Source organism: Hippopotamus amphibius, chromosome 2 (genome assembly GCF_030028045.1).
Source record: "Hippopotamus amphibius kiboko isolate mHipAmp2 chromosome 2, mHipAmp2.hap2, whole genome shotgun sequence".
NCBI classification, from domain to species: Eukaryota; Metazoa; Chordata; class Mammalia; order Artiodactyla; family Hippopotamidae; genus Hippopotamus; species Hippopotamus amphibius.
The window spans coordinates 4,419,995-4,443,145 of NC_080187.1; the positions used below are offsets into that span (position 1 = coordinate 4,419,995).

The 23,151-nt window shown below is 50.1% G+C and overlaps 1 protein-coding gene across 1 annotated transcript in view; it reads right to left on the minus strand.

Annotated features, from left to right (window-relative positions):
- The window catches only part of CFAP77 (cilia and flagella associated protein 77), a 133,684-nt gene that overhangs the window by 20,161 nt on the left and 90,372 nt on the right, over window positions 1–23,151 (minus strand). The window contains exons 4-5 of the mRNA XM_057725129.1: window positions 8,773–8,878; window positions 4,342–4,443 (exon numbers count right to left, since the gene is read on the minus strand). Coding sequence (XP_057581112.1) covers window positions 4,342–4,443; window positions 8,773–8,878 — 208 coding nt within the window. The remainder of the gene's footprint in view (window positions 1–4,341; window positions 4,444–8,772; window positions 8,879–23,151) is intronic.

Here is a 23,151-nt window from a genome sequence, read left to right on the forward strand (position 1 = left end):
CAAGGTTTGTGAATTAATGAATGAGTGAGCAAATGAGTGAGTGAATGAGTGAGCAAATGAGTGAGTGAATGAGTGAGCAAATGAGTGAGTGAATGAATGAGGGAATGAGTGAGTGAGGCAATGAGTGAGTGAACGAATGAGTGAGTGAGTGAGGGAGTGAGTGAGGGAGTGAGGGAGTGAGCGGGTGAATGAGTGAGTGAGGGAGTGAGTGAGGGAGGGAGTGAGTGAGTGAGGGAGTGAGGGAGTGAGTGAATGAGTGAGTGAGTGAATGAGTGAGTGAGGGAGTGAGTGAGGGAGTGAGGGAGTGAAGGAGTGAGTGAGTGAGTGAGCGGGTGAATGAGTGAGTGAGGGAGTGAGTGAGTGAGGGAGTGAGTGAGTGAGGGAGTGAGGGAGTGAAGGAGTGAATGAGGGAGTGAGTGAGTGAAGGAGTGAATGAGGGAGTGAGTGAGTGAAGGAGTGAGGGAGGGAGTGAGGGAGTGAGTGGGCGGGTGATCACCAGGACCCTCCTGGTGGCAGCCAGCATTTATTGGTGACTTGATGACGGTCACGCGCTCTGCTAAATGATGTACACATGTTCCCATCAAATCCTCCCGGCAACCCTGCCAGGGGGACGTCACTGGCCCATTTGGCAGAAGAAGAAATGGGGCCTTGAACAGGTCAAGCCATGTGACAGCTCAGGAGTGGCAGAGGGTCACCACGTGGCCCAGATCTGGCTGACCCTGGAGTCGCACACTGCCCCCGCTGGCCCCCAGCACGCCTCACAGGAGGGCTGCAGAGAGAGCCCGGTCACCAGGCACAGAGGCTGCCGCCTCCAGCCCAGCGGTCCCCCAATTCGGGAAGTGGCGATGAGTCACGTCCTGTCCCCAAAATGGGAAGCTGTCCCCGTTCACGCCAGGTTCGGGGTCTGTGGCCTCCAGAAGCCCCATGCCTCCTGCCACGTGGTTCCTTGGTCACGGAAACTTGCGTTGGAAGAGACCCTCAAGAACGTGTGCTCCCCCCTCATTTTCAGGTGGGGAAACTGAGACCCAGGGCGGTCCAGGCGCTGGCCCAGGCCTGGGGGCCGGCCGGCGGCGTGTTAGGAGCATCCCGGCAGAAAAGCCACTCGCCAGCTGTCGGCCGACCCTCCCCCTGGGCACTGGCCGTCGCGTGGCAGTTGCTGGTCGCACAGACCAGGAGGTAGTGCTGGACACTGGGTGGCCGGACGGGGAGCCCCACCGACGGGTGTGTCCGCCCTTTCCCTGGGCCCCTCTGGGCTCAGACCCGGAGGTGCCCTGCGTGGCGCGGGGTGGGGATGGATGGAAAGCCCGCTCGCGCGCTGACCCCGCCTGGGAGCGCCCGCGTCCTGCCTGCTGCTTTTCCGTGTGAAAGGTGTTTAATTATTTCTGACAGAGTTCAGCGTAGACATCTGTTCGCGAGCGGGGAGAGTCCATTTAGGTTATCCATCACCGTGACAGATTCCACTTTTTTGGAAGCGCTTTTTCCTTTCATAATGGGGCCGGGTGGGGAAGGGGGGCGGGCGGATCAGCACAGACACAAGGCGCAAAGACCCTCCGGGGGCCTCGACGGCAGCAGCCCCCCACCCACCCCCAGCCCCCGCACGGGCCCTTCTGAGTCCAGACCCCGTTGGTGGCTGCCCGGCTGCTGGGCACCGGGACATTCTGGATGGGAAGAGGGTTTCATCGGGTCTGTGAAAGGCTTTTAAATTCTTCCGTCGTGCTGGGCTGTACTGGTCATTCATTTGTTTATGTACTCCTTCGTTCATTCTTTCCACGGGTATTTACTGGCCACCTGCTGGGTGCCAGGCCCTGGCCTTGGCTCTGGGGACACAGTGGGAGACACGACAGGCGTGTCCTTGTGGGCTCACACTTCACAGGGAAAGGTGAACACTGAACAAAAAGTGGCCCAGTTAATTAACGAATTGCAATGTGGCTCAGTGCCTCGAAGGGACGGAAAGGAGCCCTTTGGTGGTAAAGAGGGGACCTGCCAGGGTGGGGCCAGGAGGTGAGGGGTGGTGTCCTCAGAAGGACAGAGAAGAGGCCCTGGATCAGGCCAGCACCCCCCTCTCACAGGGCAAGTTCCTTCCCCTGTCTGAGCCTCCGTCTCCAAGTCAGTAGAATGGGAACATTATATCTATGAGATAACGCATGTCCGGCACTTGGCGCACAGTAAGAGCTCAATAAATACTTTCCGTGGGTGGCATTTCCCAACAGGGAGGGGACTGAGGGTGGTGGCAGCGGTGGCGGCAGCACCCTAGGGCTCTAAGCGCCGCTGCTGGCCTGTGCTGGGTGGCGCCCAGGGACCAGCCCTGTGCTGAGGTTCCTGAAGCTGAACTTCCAGAAGCCCGTGAGCATGCCCGGAAAAGATGAAAAACACCCTATAAATCCTGGGGCTTGCATGTTTATTCTGTTTCTCGTCATTTCTATGACACAATGGATAGTGCCTTTGAGCTCGGGCCCTGCAGTCAGAAGAACCTGGGTTGCAGGCCCAGCCGCTTGCTGGCCGAGGAAATGAAAACCGTCTCTGCCTGTCCTCAGCACAGCTCGGGTAAAGATGCGTGTGTGAAATAATGACTTAGCACGCACAGAGGGCCAGCATCACAGGTGGACGACCATGTTCGTAACGGTATTTTATAACAACAGTCTGAAGACTGGAAGAGGCCTGTGCTTAGCTGAATCAAATCCCCTCTTTTAGAAACAGAAACTCAATGAGTTCTGGATTTCCACTCCTACTCCGGGCCAGGCTCTGGAGGGTACCTGCAGGTGAGACGGGGTTTCTGAAACAGGGGAATCCATGTTACCTGGGGTGGGGGTGTTGAAGGTGGGAGGGGGCCCTTTCCTTGCTCCGATGGGGGTGGGGGGAGCCCTCCTCTGTCCATTGCCTTGGGAGCTACGGGTAGATTCTAAATCGGAGACAGGGCCTGAGAGCGGCTGTGGGCCGGTGCTGTAGAGCAGAGGCCGGCAGGGCATCTCGTGCTCAGGAAGCCATGGGTCCCATCCCTTCCTGGGCAGTGTCCCCAGGATGCCTGCCTCCCCTGCCCAACCCCGCCACAGACATTGAACATCAGGAAAACCAGAGAGAAAAGAGCAAAGATGGAAAGGCAACAGAAGGAGGGTCCAGGAAGGCAGCTGTGGGCGAAACTCACCCAGGTGAAGCAGAGAAGGGGGTGGAGGGATGTGGATTAAAAGGCAGGACACTGGGGGAGGCGGAGGCACCAGAGGTGAGGGGCGCTGCCCAGGCGGGGGTGGAGGAACGGTAACGTGGTCACGGGGCAGCAGCGCAGTGACTCCCCCCAACTCCCGCTTGGCACCCGGTCCTGCCCGTGTGCGCGGGGATGGCATAGGCTGATGGGCGGCGGGGCGGATGGCTACTGACATATGCTGATGGAGGCCACTTGGGCAGGACATGAGAGCCACATCAAGGGGGGCAAGCAGGCTTCTTTGGCAGCCTGTTCGATTGCATTAGGCTCAGGAAGGCATGGGCCCCTTCATTGTCTAAATTGCGGTTTAACTCAACAAGCAGCCAGCCCTGGGCTGGCCGGGAACGTTGTTTTGCGCAGCTGTCTTCCTGGGGCCGGGCGTGTCCCTGGTGGCTCCTAGAAAGGCTCCCGGTGCCCGAGCTGGGCATGCACGGCCACCATCCTCCTGCAGCACTGTCTCTAAATCTCCCGGTTCCCCTCCTCTGACAGTGCCCCGGGCTTTTACCCTGTTCTCCTGCGAAAAGCTGCTGAAGACAAACCCCTGTCCCAGTGCGATAGGCCTACACGGCCGAATGGACACCGGGTCAGTCCTGAGGCCGGAGCATGGCGGGTGTCAGAGCATTCTGGGTACATGTCAGCCCACAGGAGACATCTGCTCCATCTCCCCAGGGATTCCACCCTGCGGGAGGTTTAGTACTGGTGGGGGGCTGTCTTGCACCCCCAGGTCCCCAAGTGCAGGATGTGGTGCAACCATCAGTGGAGGAGGCTTTGGTCCAGACAGCATCTACCCCAGTGGACAGACACCCGGACTCTGAAGTCACGTGGCCCGGCTTCAGCCCAAGGCTGCCCTCACCTGCATCCCCCATGTGTCCTGTCTGTGAAATGGGGGTGAGAGCAGCAGCTCCCCACTTCCATGCGTGGGCAGAGCCAGTGAAGTGGAGCTCAGTGCCTGGCACTTAGGAAAGGCCCCAGAATGTGAGCTGTTGCTGTTGCTGTTATTATTATTGTTGTTGTTGTTGTTGTTGTTGTGTCAGTCGATGGGTGGAAGCCCACAGCACTCTGCTGTCTAGAGGACAGGTAAAGACCAGGCAAGGTGAGGGGCACCCCCCTGGGTGCAGGAAGGGGCAGCTGGAGGCGAGACTGACCTTCTGGAAGCGAGGCATGTGCCAGAGGGTGTCCAGCTTCACAGGAGGCTTGTACTTCCTCAGCTGACTGCTCCGGGTCTCATAGAGTTTCCCAAGGATCACCTACAGGCCAGGGAGATGCCAAGGCAGGATGGTTACCGGCTCCTTGGAGAAGCCCGAGCTACGACGAAAGGACTCAAGGGCCGAGGGTTGGGATTCCCGGTGTTGCAGAGCCGTGGGTCGCTTTCCTCCCCGTCTGATTTCAGTGCACCTGCACCCTGGGCCCTGCCTGTGATCACAGTGGACTTGGGGGTGGGACGGTGGGATGCTGAGAGCGTGTTATTTTGGTTTCTGGTTCGGCCCTAGAACTCTCAGCATGCAGCTTCCTCAAGGGGAGGGATGTATCCCAGACACCCTTGTAGTTTCCTCTGTAGCTGACACAGCCCTAGTTGTTACAGGGACGTCACTGTGCCTGAATGAAGAATGAGTGATTTGGCGAATCATTGCCTTTTCTCAGGAGCAGGTCCTGAGCATGGCCTGCCCGTGCAAGAGGAAGGAGGGGGGAGGGATTTGGGGGCTCAGTTCAGAGCCCTTGAAGTCTCTGTGGGTGAGATTTCAGAGGCACAGGGGCAGTCCTGCTCCTTCTTAGCTTCATGCCCCGTGCCCACGCGCCCACGAACAGAGGCCGGCAAGCCCATAATTAGGGTCCTATAGTTCACGGGGTCTGCTGTGGACGGAGTTGTGTCCCCTCCAAATTTGTATGTTGAAGCCCTAACCCCCAATTGTGACCATATCTGGAGATAGGCCTTTAACGAGGTGATTAAAGTTCATTGAGGTCAGAGGATGGGGCTGTGATCCAATAGGACAGGTGTCCTTCTCAGAAGAGGAAGGGACACCAGAGGTGGCCACACAGAAAAGGCCACATGAGGACACAGCGAGAAGGTGGTCAGCTTCAGGCCAAGGAGAGAAGCCTCCAGAGAAACCAATTCTGCTGGCACCTTGATCTTGGACTTCCAGCCTCCAAGATTCCTGTTGTTTAAGTCACCCTGTCCATTGTGCTCTGTTACGGTCACCCCAGCACATTAACCCAGGGTCCCAGGCCTCCCATCTCAGAAGCAGTGGGGGCAGGGCCCTGGAGTCTGCATTTTCCATGTGTGCCCCGGAGAATCCTTACTCCCTGGCTATGATCCTTGTCAAAATTCAAAACCTCCTAGCAGAATTAACAGGTAAACAGGGGACTCCTGTCCATATATAGAGCCTCAGTGTAAAGAGTCGGAGCCCCACACCCAGAGCAGATGAGCTGGACAATGTGCTGATACCCAAGGGACCCGGAGAGGATGGGCCGCTGTAGAAGGGGGCGTGAGAGAGGACACAGGACAGACGGTGCGGCCAATAAACAAAAGCTGATCTGAACTTAACTGAAGATGCCACCACCCCATCGAACCCCTTGTATGGATTTATTTTGTTAATCAATTCTATTAATTTTGTTGAATATGTCTGTGGATAGCTTATAAACCCTTTGGATCACGTCTCCTCTCTGTTTTCTAGAACAGCTTTGAAACTTCCTCTTCGAACCAAAGCTGAGAAGCTGCCTAGCCAGGGGTTGATGAGCTGGGCTTCAGAATTGGAGGGATGAAGGCAAGCCTTGTCACCTTCCCAAACCTCAGTTCTCTCTGCGGGAAATGGGGCCCTGATGCCTAACAGACAGGTTCTCGTAGGATTTGCTGAGTTAGCTTTGAGCAGAGAGTCTGGTCCAAGGTGATTGCTCGTTAAATGGAAGCTGTTTCCAAGAAATTGATTTGGGGTCATCACTGTCCAAAATCCAGGACATGAGCTGCTGAGAGACAGGCTTCCCCGAGGTTGGGGGCAATTTGACCTTGTTAATCAACCGTCTTATCAACCCCAATAATTGTTTTTCAGCCCCTCAGCGTTTGGTGGGTCTGGGTGTTTGATAGACAACATCGCAGCCACAGAGAACTCTGGAACAAGAAGAGAACTCTGGGGTTGGTTTGACAAGTGTTTTCTGAGTGCCAGCTCAGCAGGCCCTCACTTAATCTGACCCCCTTTTTGGTGCAGTGAAGGCATTGGGACCCCAATAAAGTGGTGATGTACTCAAAGCCACACCCCTGGGGCTGGCACCCGTCCCCAACCAGTGCGTGGGGTGGGGCCACCCACAGTGGGTGCTTAAGGGGTGCTCTGCTGGGAAAGGAGGCGCACTGGCTATGAGACTGCCTCTAGACTCAGAAGACATGTCCTCAGAGGCTCGGGATTCTGTGGACATGTGACATTCTGAGGCGTCATGAAATAGCTGCTAATTAAAAACACAACTCTTGTTTTCAGTGGAACCTTCTTGGTCAAATTGTAACTAGCTAGCATTATATTATAATACAAGGTCTCTTTTCTTTACCGATGTATTTTCCTACTCATAGCCAACCAATAAATTCAATTATCTGTTTCAAGTATTTTTAAAGTGTAATTTGTATAGCGGTAGTACTGAGGTTTGAGAAAATATGGGTTAATCAGCAGACCACTTATTTACAATTCTGAGTCATCTGGGACAGGGTTGTAACTCACCCTTTGAAAGGGAAGAGTGAATGGGGACAGGGCCATGATACGGGGAGATGGTGTAAACTTAAGGATCTTTTATTGGCTGTGTTATTCTGTGTAGCACTCATATCTCTGCCAAGGTTCAATTTTTTATTTAGGCAACGGGTGGTCCTTCTGTGTATGGATTTTTGCTATTGTTGTTACCATATACCTCATAGTATAAGAAATGGGCTCATGTGTCTTTTGTCCTTTGGAAAGAGATTGACGTATTGTGAATAAATGCTCTTAAATACAGTAGCAAACATTGTATTGGTGGGGTTAAACGAATTCATTAAATGTTTTAATTGTTACATGTAAAAATAAATAAATAAATAAAAACACGGCTCTGGGTCGGGGCTGTAAAGTAGCAGCGTGTAACGGCAACGGTCCCTTGGAAACTGGCCGTTACCACGGTGAGCTCTTCCTTGAGCTATTAATGAATAAACCAGTCATGGGCTGCTTTAAAAATATTACTGCAATGCTCTGCTGTTTAATGAGTGGTTGTCTGGGACTCCACCCACCACTGAGAATGGCCAGGAAGGGCCTTGGTACCTGGCTGGTCCCAAGGGTGCCGGGAATCCCTGATAAGATCCTTCCACTCCCCAGGTTGGCCCTAGAACATCCCAGGTGCTGTTGCTGAACCTTGAACTTTCCTGTAATCGGCAGGAATGGGACCTCGCCATCAGGAAAAGCCCAGACCCTGGGGCGGGACACCCCTGTGTCCTGGCTTGGCTCTGACCTTCAGCCGGTCACTTAACCTCCCTGAGACTTAGTTCCTCCATCTGAAAATGAAACAAACTGAATGGTCTAATGAGACTCGGACCCCACGGGGTGTCCAGGAGGACAAAAAGCATGAATACGGGGGGTGTGCTGGGTCCAGTTCTCTGCATGGAGCCTGGAGGAGGGATGGCATTGGTGTGATCGTTGCAACCACCAGAGACACTAAAGCCGGGCTTCTGAGGAAATCTGTACAGTGCTCCGTGAGGACAAAGCAATTCTGGTCTTATGACGATCCGTCTAGATCCACTGGAGGAGAGACAACCTGAGCGCTCGGAAAGTCCGAACCTCAGGTTATTTGAAAGGGGGTACCACCTTTAGTATTTTCAAATGCAAGCGACCATGCAAATTCATAGCTAATGATGTTTTCCCAGGTAAAAATCTCCCAAGACTCATACTGTCACCAACTGGCAGTGCTTGGATGTCATTCTGTCCTCAACTCATATTTCCCTGTGCGGCCACCACCTCTCTGGGCCTCGAGTTCCGTGCCTGGGAGCTAGGGTAACATCCAGCTCACAGGCTTGTGTCCAGAGCAAATGAGATGGTGTGTGATGTACACGGAGGGTTTAGCATGGGCTTAGTCATCTGCTGGAAACAAAATGTATCCTCACGTTTCACAAAATGGGTTCTTTACAGAACCCGCCCAGAAGTGGGTTTTCTCTGAACTTTGCCTTACTAGCCTTTTCTTTACAGACAGGCCAGGGCACACTGCTGTCCAGGCCAGGTCAGTTTCGTTGACAATCTGGTTTCCAGATTTGTGGTGTCACGCGGCGTTTGGTGGGACGGTCTCCAGACGGGAATCGGGGGAGAGGGTTCCCATCCTGCCCCAGAGGCACATAGGGCCGGTTTCCTGGTGATGCGCGCTGGAATCGTCCACTCTCAGGGCTTAAGTCAGAGTTGGACCTGATCATTACCAAGAGCCTTTTAACAAAGCAGCAAGCAACTTGATTCCCCACCCCCACCCCCAGCAATAGACATGGGCAGGGGGCATCCTTTCGAGCTTTGGCTTTGTCGTCCCCCCCCCAGCCCCTCCCGTTTCTTCCCTCCCACCCCAACAGGCATCCGCTCTGGAGTGAGCACTGCACTTACCTTATGCTTTTTCTCCAGTTTAATGGCTTTCTGGGTGGCCTTTTGTTCCTGCACCCACAGCTGCTGGTACCGGTGCTGCAGCAGATCAAAGAAGGGGGTGGAAGGCCTGCGGGGAAGAAGTCAGAAGGGCCTGAGGTCTGGGAAGGGCCCCCCTTCCCAAGGCTGCACCCCTGACCGTCAGGGCTACAGGGCAGTGTGCTCTCCCCAAGGCTGTGAGAGGCTCTCTCTGGTCTTCTGCAGCCGTGAAAGAAACAGGTGCCGTGTGTGAGTCACTCAACAAATATTTACTGCCCACCAACCAAGTGCTGGGTCTGACATGGAGACAGACTCTCTCCTCGACCAGATTTTAGACAGGCTCCTTGGACCCCTCTTTTTGATGAGGCCTCGTCCTTGGACCTATCTTTGGCCGGATGAAGTCAGTCTTAGCAAAGAACCTGCTAAGTCAATCCCTCCGCCCTTGACATCTGATCACCTTGGCCTGCCTTTACCCTTGAAGTGTCCTCTTAGTAATTTCCCATCCACTCTGCTCCTTGGCTATAAAGCCCCACTTATGTTGTGTTCAGAATTGAGTGAGGTCACTTTCCCTTTTGCGATAGTACTGGATAAGAACGGTTTTTATTACCTTTGGCCTCTGCTCTGGTTCTCTCTGACAAGGGTCTCCAGACAAGGAGCAGGTACTCTGCATAGAGCATTTTTCATACCCCACTCCTCCCAGCACTGTGAAGTGGGTGCTTTCTCATCCCCATCCTAAGGTCTCAGAGCAGTGGGGCAGCGCTGTGTGTGAGGCCCTCTCAAGGTAACCTAACAGCTGATAAGGGAAAGTTCTTTATAGAAGATCCAAAGCTTGGGACTCCCCTGCTGGCCCAGTGGTTAAGACTCTGCACTTCCACTGCGGGTGGGATGGGTTCCATCCCTGGGAACTAAGATCCCGCGTGCTGCATGACATGGCAAAAAAAAAAAAAAAAAAAAATAGAAAAAGAAAAGAAGGTCCAAAGCTAATGAAACGCTAAGAGAAAGGGCAGAATTGAGGGGAAGAGAATCATTACTTTGCAACTCCTAGTGAAATAAGGGATTTAGGTAACAGTCAATGATTAGGTGGAAGGATGGTGGGGAACTTCACAATGGATGCGTCAGGCTGCAGCAGCTGAACCAAGGATCAACTTGTTTTTGTTGTGGTAAATATGCATAACATAAAATTTACCCATGTGATCAATCTTGCCACCACTGAAAGCGACAGACGTGGGGCCGAAAGTGATTAATAGGACATAGGCAGCCCCACCCTCCAAATATTCTGGGGAGAAAACAAACCCCAAAGTGAACCCGAAGGTAATCAGACTTCTAGACCAGCACTGTTAGATAGAAATATTTTGTGGGCCACTGTGTAACTAAAATTCTTCGAGTAGCCATGTTAAAAAGAGTAAAAAACAGGTGGAATTGTTTTTACTCATTATTTTATTAACCCAATATATCCAAAATATTATCGCCAACATGTAATCCATTTAAAGGTAGTAATGGGGTATTTAAAAGGTTGTTTTAAAATGTAAATTTAAAGTTAGTTAAAATTAAATAAAATGGAATATTGTCGGATTTTTACCGAGAGAAGAGACTTAAAGAGGATAACGCAGGATATTCCAATGTCAAAGTTATTTTAGATTTGAAAGAGCTCTGGAATTTTGAAAAATTATAATAAAACTTTTAGTATTTGAATAAAATAAATAAAATAAAATAAAATGGAAAATTCAGTTCCTCCACATGCCACGTGCTCAGTAGCCATGAGGGCTAGTGCCCGTGTTGGACCCACAGCTCTCAGCCCAACTACCACGACTTACAGGAAATGCAGGGGAGGGAGCAGCATGGTGGACACGGTCAGGAGGATGGGGTGCCAGACATGCTACGGGACACGTCACTCAGTTACTGTGACAAACAAAGGACATTGAAGAAAGGGGAGGATGAGGAAGTGATGTAACTTAAAAGTGACTTAAGAAGCACATCAACCACAGGCAGTACGTGGATCTTGTGCAGATCCTGACTCAAACATGTCAACAGGGTTGAAAGGTGTTTTTGAGGCAACCAGGGAAAAGTGAACACTAGCTGAGTTTCAGAAGCCATGGGGAAATACCGCTAATTTGCATTATTGAATATTGAAATATTGAATAATTGTGTTTCGTGTGATAATGTGATTTATTTGTTTTAAGTCTTTATGTTAAAAAATATCTACTGAAGGGTTTAGGGGTAAAATAATATGTAGCTTAGATTTTGCTTTAAGAAAAAACGAACTTCAGCAAAAAATAAAGCACAGTGAAATAAAATAAAGTAAAAAAATGAAACAAGAGTGGCAGAATATATTAAGAGTGGTTGAAGCTGTGTGATGAGGGTTGACCACGGGAGTGTATTATCCTATTTGCTACACTTTTGTGCATGTTCAAAATTTTTCGCACTAAGAAGCAAAGAGAGAAAAAGGAAACATCAGAGGATAGAGCTCTTCGTTTCTCCTGCTCACTTCTTTCTCATCTTCCTCGTGATCACAAATGGTCTGCATCACCTTCTCCATCACTCAGCTCAAGTCCAAGCTGACTGCCTCCTCATTTCTCTGGGCCAGAGGGTCTCATATTTTACGATGCGTAAAATCACCAGGCCCCATCCCCAGAGGTTCTGATCCAGGAAGTCTGGGAGTGAGGCCCAAGAAAGAGCGTTTTAGCAAATATAGGAAGTAGTTCTGATACAGGGTGAGTGGGTTGAATGGTGGCCCCCCCTAATGTTTCCATCCTCACTTCTGGAACCTGTGAATATGACTGTGTTTGGAAAAGGGGCTTTTGCAGATGTAATCAAGTTAAGGATCTTGAGGTGGGATTAAGAGGATGTAAATTGCTTTGGGGGGTAGGCCTTAAATCCAATGACAAGTGTCCTCCTAAAAGATACACAGAAGAGGAGATACAGGGAAGAGGAGAGGGTGAGGTGAAGACAGAGGCAGAGAAAAGCCAGAGAACGCCTGGAGCCCCTACGAGGAGGAAGAGTCAGGGCAAGATTCTCCACTAGAGCCTCTGGAGGGACCATAGCCCTGCTGACACCACAATTTCAAACTTCTAGTCTCCAGGACCGTTAGATGTAAGAAAAGACATTTCTTTTCTTTTCTCTCTCTCTCTCTCTCTTTCTTTTTGTCCTTTTAGAAATTTCTTTTATTCACTTAAAGGGCTAATTCATCTGATGTGACATCAGACTACCGCCAGCAGATGTATGTTATTTCTTGTTGCAGTATGCTACAGATATTTCAGTAATTTCCCTTTATTCACAAAATATCTCAGCACCTCACTTTCTGTATTCTTGTCTATAACTAACCTCAACATCATTTCTTATGACTATAACATTCACACAATTCCATCTAGTACTCTTACTTCAGCTCTTCAACCTCAAGTCTACTTAGAAAATACATTTCTGCTGTTTGAAGCTGCCAGGTTTGCGGTCATTTGTTACAGTGGCCCCAGTAAACAAACACACGGCGTTCCTCAGCTCACACTTTGGGAAACACCGAGACAAACTTCTCTGCAGATGCGTGCTGTCCAGAGAAGCTCCTGTAACCAGAAATCACAGAGGCTTTTACAGCAGAAGGAGCTGTCCAGCAGCATTTTGCAAAGTGCTGTGTGAGCGCGGATCACGGGGGTGGGGGATCTTGTTAGAGGCATGTTCTGATTCGATGGGTCTGGGACGTCTGGAGGGGCTGCGCCCAAGACCCACCCTTCGGAGCTTGAGGCCTCATTGATCATCCAGGCCGGGAGCTCTTACCCCCCTGAAGTCCCATGAAGTTGCAGACCAGCATTTCTGAGCAGCAGTGTACAGACACCGTGTCTGCGAAGAGGAGCCAGAGCTTTCATCACATTTTCAAAGGTGCAAATGCCCCCAGAAACGTTCAGAGCTTCTGATCTTCCCCCGTGACCTTATTTCAAGGCAAAGGCAGGAGTAAGTGGAGGGACCGAGCAGGGATGTGAATCCTGAAGATCATACAGTAAGCACCCAAGACTGCAAACCTGGAGCGGCTTTGTGTTTTATATGGCCTGCACCGCTGTCTTTAAAGTCTTTGAGACTTTTGTCAACACTTAAAAATTGGGAAATTTTATGTTTAAAAAACCCAGATTGTCCTGAAGATGTACACATCCTGGCCATGTGGGTCTGCATTCCTACGCTGGCAACAATTGGCTGGAGCTGAGTATCAGGTGTCATTTAGCCCAAGTCCTCTCCCTTCCCTATTGCCCTCCATGGCCGGCTGGGCCCATCCAAGTGTTGGATTTTGTGGTCCCAGAGACAGACCTAGAGCTGGACTGGACCCTAAACATCCCCACCCCCTGCTCTCCCAGCCTGTCTGAGCTCCCAGCACAGTTCACTTCCCCTCCACGCAGACCTCTTTGGGATTGGGCTGACCCGGCACTCCACTTGAGCGGCGCTTCAGAGGCTTTGAAATTCCAGTTGAGTTCAGAGGTCCCTTTACAGAGCAGCCGCAGTGCATCCACAAACAGTGGCTCTTTGTTTTCTGGTTCCTTTACCCCTGTGGCGACTTTTATTACTTAATTATTACACACCCCATGCTTCTGAGCAGCCTAATTTATAGCCGTGCTTTCTAATGACACGAGACGCGTAATCTTGCAAGATCTACCCCAAGAGGCCACTCACAACAGAAAAGCTATCTTCCGAGCAGCCCCCACTGCCCACATCACCTTGAACCCACCCTCGCAGCCTTCCCGCAGCCTCACTGACCGTCTTTGTGTCCTGCTCCGGCCAGCGGTTCTTATTACTGGAAGAGGAAGGGAGGGGCTCGGAGCAGAAGAGCTGACAAACCTTGTAAGTTACAACAGCGCAGCTCCGAACTGGCTGACTGAGGTCCAGCAGGTTTTGCCCATTTCTGCTCAGGCTCATTAAATTGGATAAAAAGGTGGAGAGGCTTGTCTGACGTGGGGAAAACCCGGAGACGTAAGTTGTATCACATCATCCTTTGCTTAAAATGCCCTCGACAGCCTCCCATTTCTTAGACTCAACCTGGATTCCGTGCCACGGTCGGCAGAGCCCTTCCCCCGCCAAACTCCTCCCTGACACTCCGCATCTCCTTTGCCTTCAGGTCTCAGCTGTTGGGTCTCCTCCTCCGAGGGCTTGTCCCTGACCAGTGCACCCTCAAACGGCCCTCGCCAGGTGCCCTCATGTGCAGAAGCCCTCTTGTTCATTTGTCATGGATTTATATCTGGTCTCGGCCATTGGATACTAATGCCAGCAGGAATGGTTTTTATCTGATGTGAACTGGCAAGGTGCTGCTCTCCATAATTACGTTTTGTTAAAAAAGAGAAGGGGAGAGAGAGAGGGAAGGAGCCAGAGAAAGAAAGATTAGGCAAAATTTTAGGAAATATATTTTTCATAATTCAGGGTATTATAAGTTAGGCTATATATGTTGTAATAAATTTAAGAGAGTAAATTGATGGAAATTGTAATCCAATGGAGGAAGGATGGCCTTTTCAACAAACAGCGCTAGAACAATTGGACATCATAGACAAAACCAAAACCAAACAAAAACCCCTGGACCCAAGTCACACCTTATACAAGAATTAACTCAAAATGGAGCAAATGTAAAATGTAAAACTGTAAAACTTTCAGAAGAAGACATAGGAGAAAATCTTTGCGACCTAGGTAAATTAAGAACTTTTGCTCTGTGAAAGAGCCTCTTGAGAAGAAGAAAAGACAAACCACAACTAGGAGAAAATATATGCAAACCATATATCTGGCAAACCATATATCTGCAAAAATATTTGCAAACTGTATATCTATCCTTTGTATACTTCTTTATATAGTCTAGATAGACTCTCAAAGCTCAACAGTAAAATAAACAAAAACAAATAATTGTATTAGAAAAGGGGCAAAACATGTGGCGACATTTCATCAAAGAGGGTATAAGGATGGCAAATAAGTACATGAAAAAATAGTCAACATCCCTCACCATCGGAGAAATGCAAATTAAGAGCATGATGGGGACTTCCCTGGCGGTCCAGTGGTTAGAACTCCATGCTCTCACTGCCAAGGGCATGGGTTCAATTCCTGGTCAGGGAGCTAAGATCCCACAAGCTGCACAACACAGCCAAAAATTTTTCTAAAAATTTAAAAATTAAAAAAAAAAAAACAGAGCATGACGACAAGTCACCACACACCTATTAGCGCAGCTAAAATAAGAAATACATAGTGACAGAGCTAGATGCTGGAGGATACAGAGAAACTAAACCTCTTATTCATTGCTGGTGGGAATGTAAGGTGGTAGAGCTGCGCTGGAAGATAGTTTGTCAGTTTCCTAAAAAACTAAACCAACACTTACCATACGGGACCAGCTATTGTACTCCTGGGCATTTATTCCAGAGAAATGGGAACTTACGTCTACACAGATACCTATATACCAATGTTCATAGCTGGAATATTTGTAATATCCCCAAAGTGGGAACAACCAAAATGTCCTTCAGTGGATGAAGAGTTAAACCGTGATCCATCCGTAGTACAGGATACTATTCAACAGTAAAAAGGAATGGACTATTGATACAGGAACAACTTGGATGATGTCAAGGCCATTATGCTGGTTGAAAAAGGCCAATTTCACAAGGTCACATGCTGTATGATTCCACGTAGATACCATTCTTGGAATGTTCCAGGGATTAGGGAAAGGTGGGGAGAGGGGCCACTATGTGGGTGTATGGGGGGGTGGTCTTTGAGGTGATGATAGAAGATTTGTGTATCTTGATTGTGTTACACAAATCTACACATGCTGAAATGTGTGGACACCAAATACACACACACAAAGGAGTGCATGTAACACTGGTGGAATCTGAATGAAGTCTGCGTATTATACCAACATCAATTTTTCAGTTTTGATATTGCACTATAATTATGTAAGATTTGATCATTGGGAATAACAGGGTGAAGTGTAAACGGGACCTCTCTGTACTATTTTTATAACTTCCTGTGAATCTGTAATTATTTCAAAGTAAAATATTTTCTCAAAATGCAATCAAGCATGCTAGAGGAAAGCCTGAACTAGCTTTCTACTTTAAAGAAAAACTATTACAAAATTACTGTCACACAAAGAGGTGATCAAAGAGGATGGAGCCAAAAAATGTAGGGGAAAATGAATACAGGGTGTGGCAGGCGATTAATTTTTTTAAAATGTGTTATTTTTCTGGATTTTGTGGTTTATGATATTTGTCAGCTTATTTAAAATTTTAATTTGTTCAGATTTCTTTTCTCATTTTTAATTAAGTATTCAGTTTTATGCCTAAATTTGTATTCATGATTCTGAACTTTTTTTTCTTAAAGAGAACGCCTAGACTTGAATCAGCTCCCCCACCCTGGTCCCACGGAACATGGAGCTGCCCTTGAGTGCGGGTAGGATGTTTCTTTTAATTATAAGCGTGTATTAGGTACAACTTTATGCTAATTATGTGAAACCAAAACAGGAGATTTGTCTAGGAAAATATAAAAGATCACAGTTGACTGAAGTGCTTGCACAAAATGTTAACAGAGCCATGGGTACCAGGCCTGGGCATGTTCACACCCGCGCCCTCCCAAGCTTACTGAGGACAGGATTCCAGGGCTTTCCAGAACTTTTTTTAAGAAAGCTTCCCACGTCATGTTAGGATCCCAAACCGAGACAAGGAGAATGTGTGTTTACCCTGTCCATCAGTCTCACTTAGAAGAGAATGTTAGAATATTACAATACTAAGGGAAATATTACCAGATCAAATCAGGCCCTATCTAATGCCCTCCACCCACCGTGGAGCCAAGGACTGGGGGAGACGAGGGAGGGGTCCCAGAGAGCAGCTCACCCCCTGCCCCTTCCCACCGAGCTTCCAAGGTGGGGAGGAAAATCTGTCCTCCCAGTGAAGCTGGAAGTTTTGATTATACTAGACTGGACATATTAACTAGTGCACAGAGATGGCCTTTTGTAATTGCAAGTGAGCAGAAAATGCAAGGATGCCTGAGACTTCACCCAGGAAAAGGTCTGGGAAAGCAGTTGACCCCCAGAGCAGGTTTGAACAAGGCAAAGGACACTCACGTTCCAAATTCCCCTGGGCCTTCCACTTGTCCACATTTATCAGGGGAATCAGGGAATATTATCCAGCTGCCAGAAAGAATGAAGTGGCCATAGTATGCGGTATGACCCAGAAACATCTCCAAAATGTAGGTCAAGTATAAAAAAAGGAAGCTGGGGAGAAACAGCCATACCTGCGTAAGGACGTTGACACAGGTGGGAAGGATGGAAAAGAGATGGGAAGGAAGCCTGCAGAGGCTGGTGCTGGGCAGACAGACACTCCCCCTCCAGTCTACTTACTGGTTTTATGTGACTCTTTTGCAACAAATAAAGCAAAGCAAGCAATCTACATCTGAGAGGTCCTGTGACTCGACCAGGGCCACCGTCAGTGATGGCGGGATGGTTCTGGGTCTGAATCAGTGTCAGGATGCAAGCTCACCGCCCCCCCCCCCCCCCCAACCATGCACAGCTCCGCCTACATCACACCAGAACTAGCCAGGCTGTCTGTGTTTCACCACAAGCAGCAGAGAGTGGCTGGGCCTTCTGGGCCCCACCGTCCCAAGCTGAGGACTTTCAGCATTTTCCTGTGTCCGCGACCCTTCCGGGCTCCTAAAGACCCTTGCATCTTCAGGAGCCATTTTTCTTGTTTTCTTCTGCAACTGTTTTTTCGCTGCTGCCTTAACACATGCTCGGGTTTTGCTTTTTGTAAATAAATGTAGTTCTTTACAATAAGAAAAGGCACTTTTCCACCCTAAAATGAATGATTTTTGCCACAGGCTGAGAGCCCTGTGGTCACAATTACAGCCGTCCAAACTGCAGGTTTCTTTTGAGGAGCTGGAGGGGGTTCATTCAAAAGGTCTCAATTATTTATCCTCACTAAATGAGATGGGAAAGAGGGGAGTGGGGAGGCCGAAGCCCAGAGAGGTCAAATGGCTGGCCCAGGGTCACACAGCACACTCAGTAGCCCAGCCTGAACGCCCCACCCCTCAGGCTACACTATCTGCAGCCAAGAGACTGTGAATCCATTTCCAAAAAGGCTCAAGGGGCTGCCAGCTAACCGACTCAGATAGAGGCTAAACCCTGGGGTCTGGCTACTCTCATGTAGGACCCCAGACCTTCCCAGACACTGTCCTCCTTCACCAGACCCTCCCCTGCACACAGGAACTGAGCCCTTATCAACGACACCAATCTGATGCACCCACCGGTGGCTTTTCTTGCCCTTGGGGTGCCGGGCACAATTTTCAAAGGCCTTGGCTTTGGGGTGCCATCTCTGCACCCGTGTCCTCCCAGGAGCCTCCTCACCTTCCCCCGTCACTCTGTCCCATCCTTCGAGTGTCGGCCTAAACAAGATGCCCCATCTGCATCTTACGGTCCCTCCCCAAGACCTCCCTTAGCTCTGTTGACTTCGCCTTCCCTGCTGCTCCTTGCACGTGGGAAGGTAGTTTTTAAAATATGTACAGTGATCAACTGATGAATTCTGTGTCTGCCTTTCCCACTAGGCTCTGAGGTCTATAGGACAGGGCTTGCGGCTGAGCTGTTCACTGCGCATCCAGGCCTGGACAGTCTGAACTTTGTAAAAATGCTGCGTGGCCCTGGGAATCTTTAAAGACCCTTTTCCTAAGGATACTGACCTCCTCAACTGCAATGCCCAAGAGGGGGTCTTTGGCAGAAATGAGCCTTTCCTTGGGGAGCCCAGTGACGGGGCAGGGGTGGCCCTGAGTCCTGCCTGGGCCAGGCACTGAGGCCAAGCCATGGACCTCTTGGTTCCTCTCTCCATCGGGGGGCTTAGTTATTTAAGTCAGTGTGTCAGAGTGGATCCTGCATCCTGAAAGGAGTAACAGTGGCAATTCCTTCCTCTCTCCCTGTGGAAAACAGAGGGCACAGTCAGCACAGGTGCTGCAGGGGCACTGGCCCCTTCCCAACGATGAATTAGGGGACTCATGAAGCAGAGAAAGAGGCTTGACAGGAGTCCTTCATTGGATACCCAGGTGTATAAATTTGTCAAGACTCATCAAATTTTACATGGACCATTTCATTATCTGTAAATTATACCTTAATAAAGCTGTTTTAAAAGAAAGAGCTAAGAAGACAGATTGAGGAGAAAAATAGCCCAGGCAGGAGTCATCACAGAAGAAGGTCTTCACGAAAGTACTAGGGATCCATGGAAGGTTTCTGAGCAAGGGGAGAGGGCATGATGACAGCCATGTTGCTGGGCTGGTGGAGTGAACTAATGGAAAGGAAGGGAACAGGATTTGAGGATCTGAGGCCATTCCGTGGGGAGGAAAGACACAGCAGAGGAGCTACACATCTTGTGAATGAGATCTCAGCTCTGTGTTCACGTCCTCATTTGTCCGTCCATCCCTCGGGCCCACCCAGGAGCATTAGCCAGCTCCCGTGATGGGCCAGGCTCTATGAGACGTGGGGACATGCTCTCTGCACCCTGGGGTCACAAGGCCCACAGCAGAAATACCGATCAGCATCACAGCTCTTACTTCTGCTTGCTTCCTGCGTCCTTAGGACAATAACTCCAGAGATACTAATACCCTCTTTTCACAGATGAGAAGTCTGAGGCCCAGAGAAGTTCACTGTCTTGCCCAAGACCACACAGCCAGTGGGTGACATATTGCATTTGCCTGGGAAGCCCTTGAGCGTATCCATGCTGCAGCCCTGCCCCCCTGCTGAGCAGAGGGCTAATTGCCAGTGTAGACGTGGCCACTGGGGCTCACAGGAGAGAGCAGGTAATTAAGCAAGGGCGTGGAACAAGGAAAGTCCCCTCTGAGCCTTTTGACGGGTCTTTGGGGATGAGCAGAAGGTGACTGGGAGGAGAAATGAAGAAAGGGGACCTCAGACAGAGGGCTTGGCATGAACAAACACAGGGATCAGGCCTGGCTGGCACCATGCCTTGCAGCCCTAGACTGGCTTGATGGGCATCAGAGAACAACAGCCATTCAAAAATGCCTCCCAATTTTTTAATGAGCACTTACTGCACCAAGCCCGCTGGCAGCACTCCATCTGCAGTCTCCCTGATGCTTCCATAACCTTGAAAGTGAGGGTGAACATCCCTGCCTTCAGATGTAGAAACTGACATGCAGAGAAATCAAGAAACTGGCCTGCGGTTTGCTCACGGACACGGAGAGGCCAGGCGGCAGAGCCAGGGTCCTCATCCAGCTTCCGTGGCTCTAAAGATGCCCGGTCCTGACAGTTAGGCCGTGAGCTCAGGGACCCCGCCCCACCCTGCTGCTCTCAGTGATCTGGGCCGGCGAGACCACCGCAGAGGGCTTTGACAAATTATTTGCTGATCACCTGGCAGGAACCTCCCGGAAAAGGTCCTCACCACCCTGATGTCCCCACTGACAACAAAACCGTGTCAAAACTCAGTCTGATGGCACGGAAAATGGGGAATAAAATGAAATGAAATCAGCTCCTGCTCGGGGTAGGCCTGCACGAAACTTCAAATTACTTCCATCCAATCCATCTCCCGCGGCTTCGCGATTGATAACCCTGGACCAGGGGTTGATCTCCGATGAAGGCAGCCGGGGATGAGCAAGGGAAGTGGAAATTATCGTTTGCAAACATTAGGCTGACACTTTGTGCGTGCGGGGGTGCGGGGGGGATGAGGGCTGACAGCTCTGATTTGCCGCTGCGGTTCCTCTCTGCCGAGTTGGGCCCTGTGGATTAGAGGGGCCCCTTTCATGGCAAACCCATCTTCATCTTCGCTGCTCATTAAAACTTTGTGGAGCTGGAGAACTTGGCAGAAGAGAGGAGGCTGGAGGAAGCTTCTGAGGGACATTAGGTACACATTTGTTGAAAGGTGTTTGAGAAGGGAGCCTTGGGTCTGACAAACCGGATTTCAGTGCGGCGCGCCGTTCGCAGCGGGCTAAAATAATTGGTCATCAGTGACTACTAATTCGGTTTAGTAGCCAGAGGCAATTTTTTTCTTCCCGGAAAATCAATGACAGCACGGAGGTCTGTTCAACGTGATTCCGCTCAAGACGGGTCCTTATTTGGGGCCTGATGCTTCTTCCAGTAGAGACAGCTATTTTGTTAAAATAAAATTAGAATCCGTCTCTAATGTGTCAGTGGTCTGCTGCTCCCAGGGGGCTGGGAGAGGCCCTGGTTCCGGCGCCAGCACAGCCTCGCGGGCTCAGGAGTGGACGGTGGCCTCCAGGATGGACCGCACATCCTCAGTTGGGTGTGACGTTCAGAACACGCCATGGACCGTGGCAGGTGGGGTCTGGTTGGGAGGAGGGGAGAGGCTGGAGGGCCGGGCTTCTCTTGGTGGCTCTAAACCAAAGCCCAACCCGCAAGGGACACCCGACAGGGGCACCATCTAAGGAGACCCAACTTCTGTTCTAGCTGCTGCGGGTGCTTCTCCAAGTTGGACGTGTGCTCAGACAGCACCGGGCATGAGCCCCAGGGCTCCGGGGTCTCCCTTCTCCACCCCACCTGAGGCTTCAGGTGCCCATCTGTGGGCAGGTGACCTTAGTGACCATGACCGAACACCTCACTTGTGCCTAAAGTGGCACCACTGTTTCTTGAAATAAGTGATTCTGGCTAACATTGCCACGGGCTACAAAGCCAAAGCTAAAGCTTTTTCCTTTCTTTTTTTTTTTTTTTTTTTTTGCAATTGACATTTTTATTGAGGTCATTGGAGATTCACATGCAGTTGTAAGAAATAATACCGGGGCGGGTGTGGAGGGGAGAAGAAACACTACAGAGAGACCCCCGTGTACCTCTTACCCCGTTTCCCCCAATGGTGATATCTGGTAGAACTAAAGAACAAAATCAAAACCAGGGTACTGACATTGAATAATCCACCCATCTTAGATGCCACCAAATTGACTCGCACTCAGTAGTGTGCTTGCTTCTAGGCAATTTCATCCCACGTGTAGGCTCTTGGACTCACCACCACGGTCAAGATCAGAACAGCTTCATCACCACAAGGATGCTTCCTGTTGCCCTTTTATAACCTCACCCACCTCCCTCCTACGCTGCACCCACGGGCCTGGGATGCTTTCTTTTCATCCTTACAAGAAACTTACTAGGTAGAAACTATTATGTCCTCCTCCATTTTATCGATAAAGAAACAGGTTGAGAAAGAACTATTGCTCTTGATAAAGAGCTCAATGATACGAAATAACTTGCCCAGGGTCCACGTCTGGCAGTACTTGCACTAATGTGGTGGCAAATAGAAGACTCTAGACCATGCCTGGCCTGCAGACACACCTAGTTTGGCCTGTAGCATTTACAAATTCTTGTTACCAATACATGCATTTTTAAATCAGAAGAACTCACACAAAAATCCCAGCATCTGGCTTTCCTTAATAAGGCATTAGATCATCTGGTAACACGTGGCCCACTTTCCTAACTGTCAATAACTGGCTGGAGCTGCCACCCTTCGACCTTGAGCTTGATGCAGTCCCCACCACTCCCTATTGCCTCACACAGGGCCGGCTTTGCCCTTTGACCTGCCGGGCATGTGATGTTGTAGCCCTGGCTCCACACCTCTTAAATAACAAAAATGCTTGATATCTCTCTTCCTTCCCAAGAGCTCAAAGAACTACTTGCTGATGAACTCACGCCATTGTTTCGGACACAGCAGGAAGTAGTATTGGTCCCACTTACAGATGGAGAAATGGAGGCCCACAGAGAAGGTAAGAATGAGCTCAAGGTCAGCGCAGGAGCAGGAGAGCACTATGTTGGGTCTGGAGTCTTCAGGCTTCAAGGCCAGCTATTCATCCTCTCTCTGCCTTCATTTCTGCTCCCCCCAGAAAGGGGGTGCTGGGAGGGCCGGGGAGGGGTGGGAGAAGAGAGGAAACTCTCTTGGAGGATGGAGGGGGTGATGAGGCCTAAAGGGGAAATCTAGGGCCAACTTGCCCTTTGGGCCCGGGAGGCATGGTGCCTGGGCCCCAGGACACTCCTAGGGACCCATGAAAATGCTCTGATTCCTTTCAAAATCAGAAGAAAAAACTAATCCAGCCTGGATTATATTCATCTCTATACCAGCACAGCCATAAAATATTTTATTATTATTATTATTATTTTTTATGGCGGAAGGGGCTCAGGAAGTCAAGAGTCCCCGGGGCCGCCAGAAGTCCTGCCCTGGAGCCGGAAGACACAGGCCTCCGCCCAGATCAGAAGTTGCATTTAATACTGTCTCTCCTTCCCTCGTCCTGTTGAGACGAGATTCTCAATCTTGTGGGACAATAAGCATCACCCAGAGAGCTTACTGAAAGTAGAGCTGCCTGGGTTCCACCATCAGACAGTCTGACTCACCAGGCCTGGGTTGGGGCCCAGGCAGCTGCATTGTCCCAAGGGTACATGCCCCGCCCCCA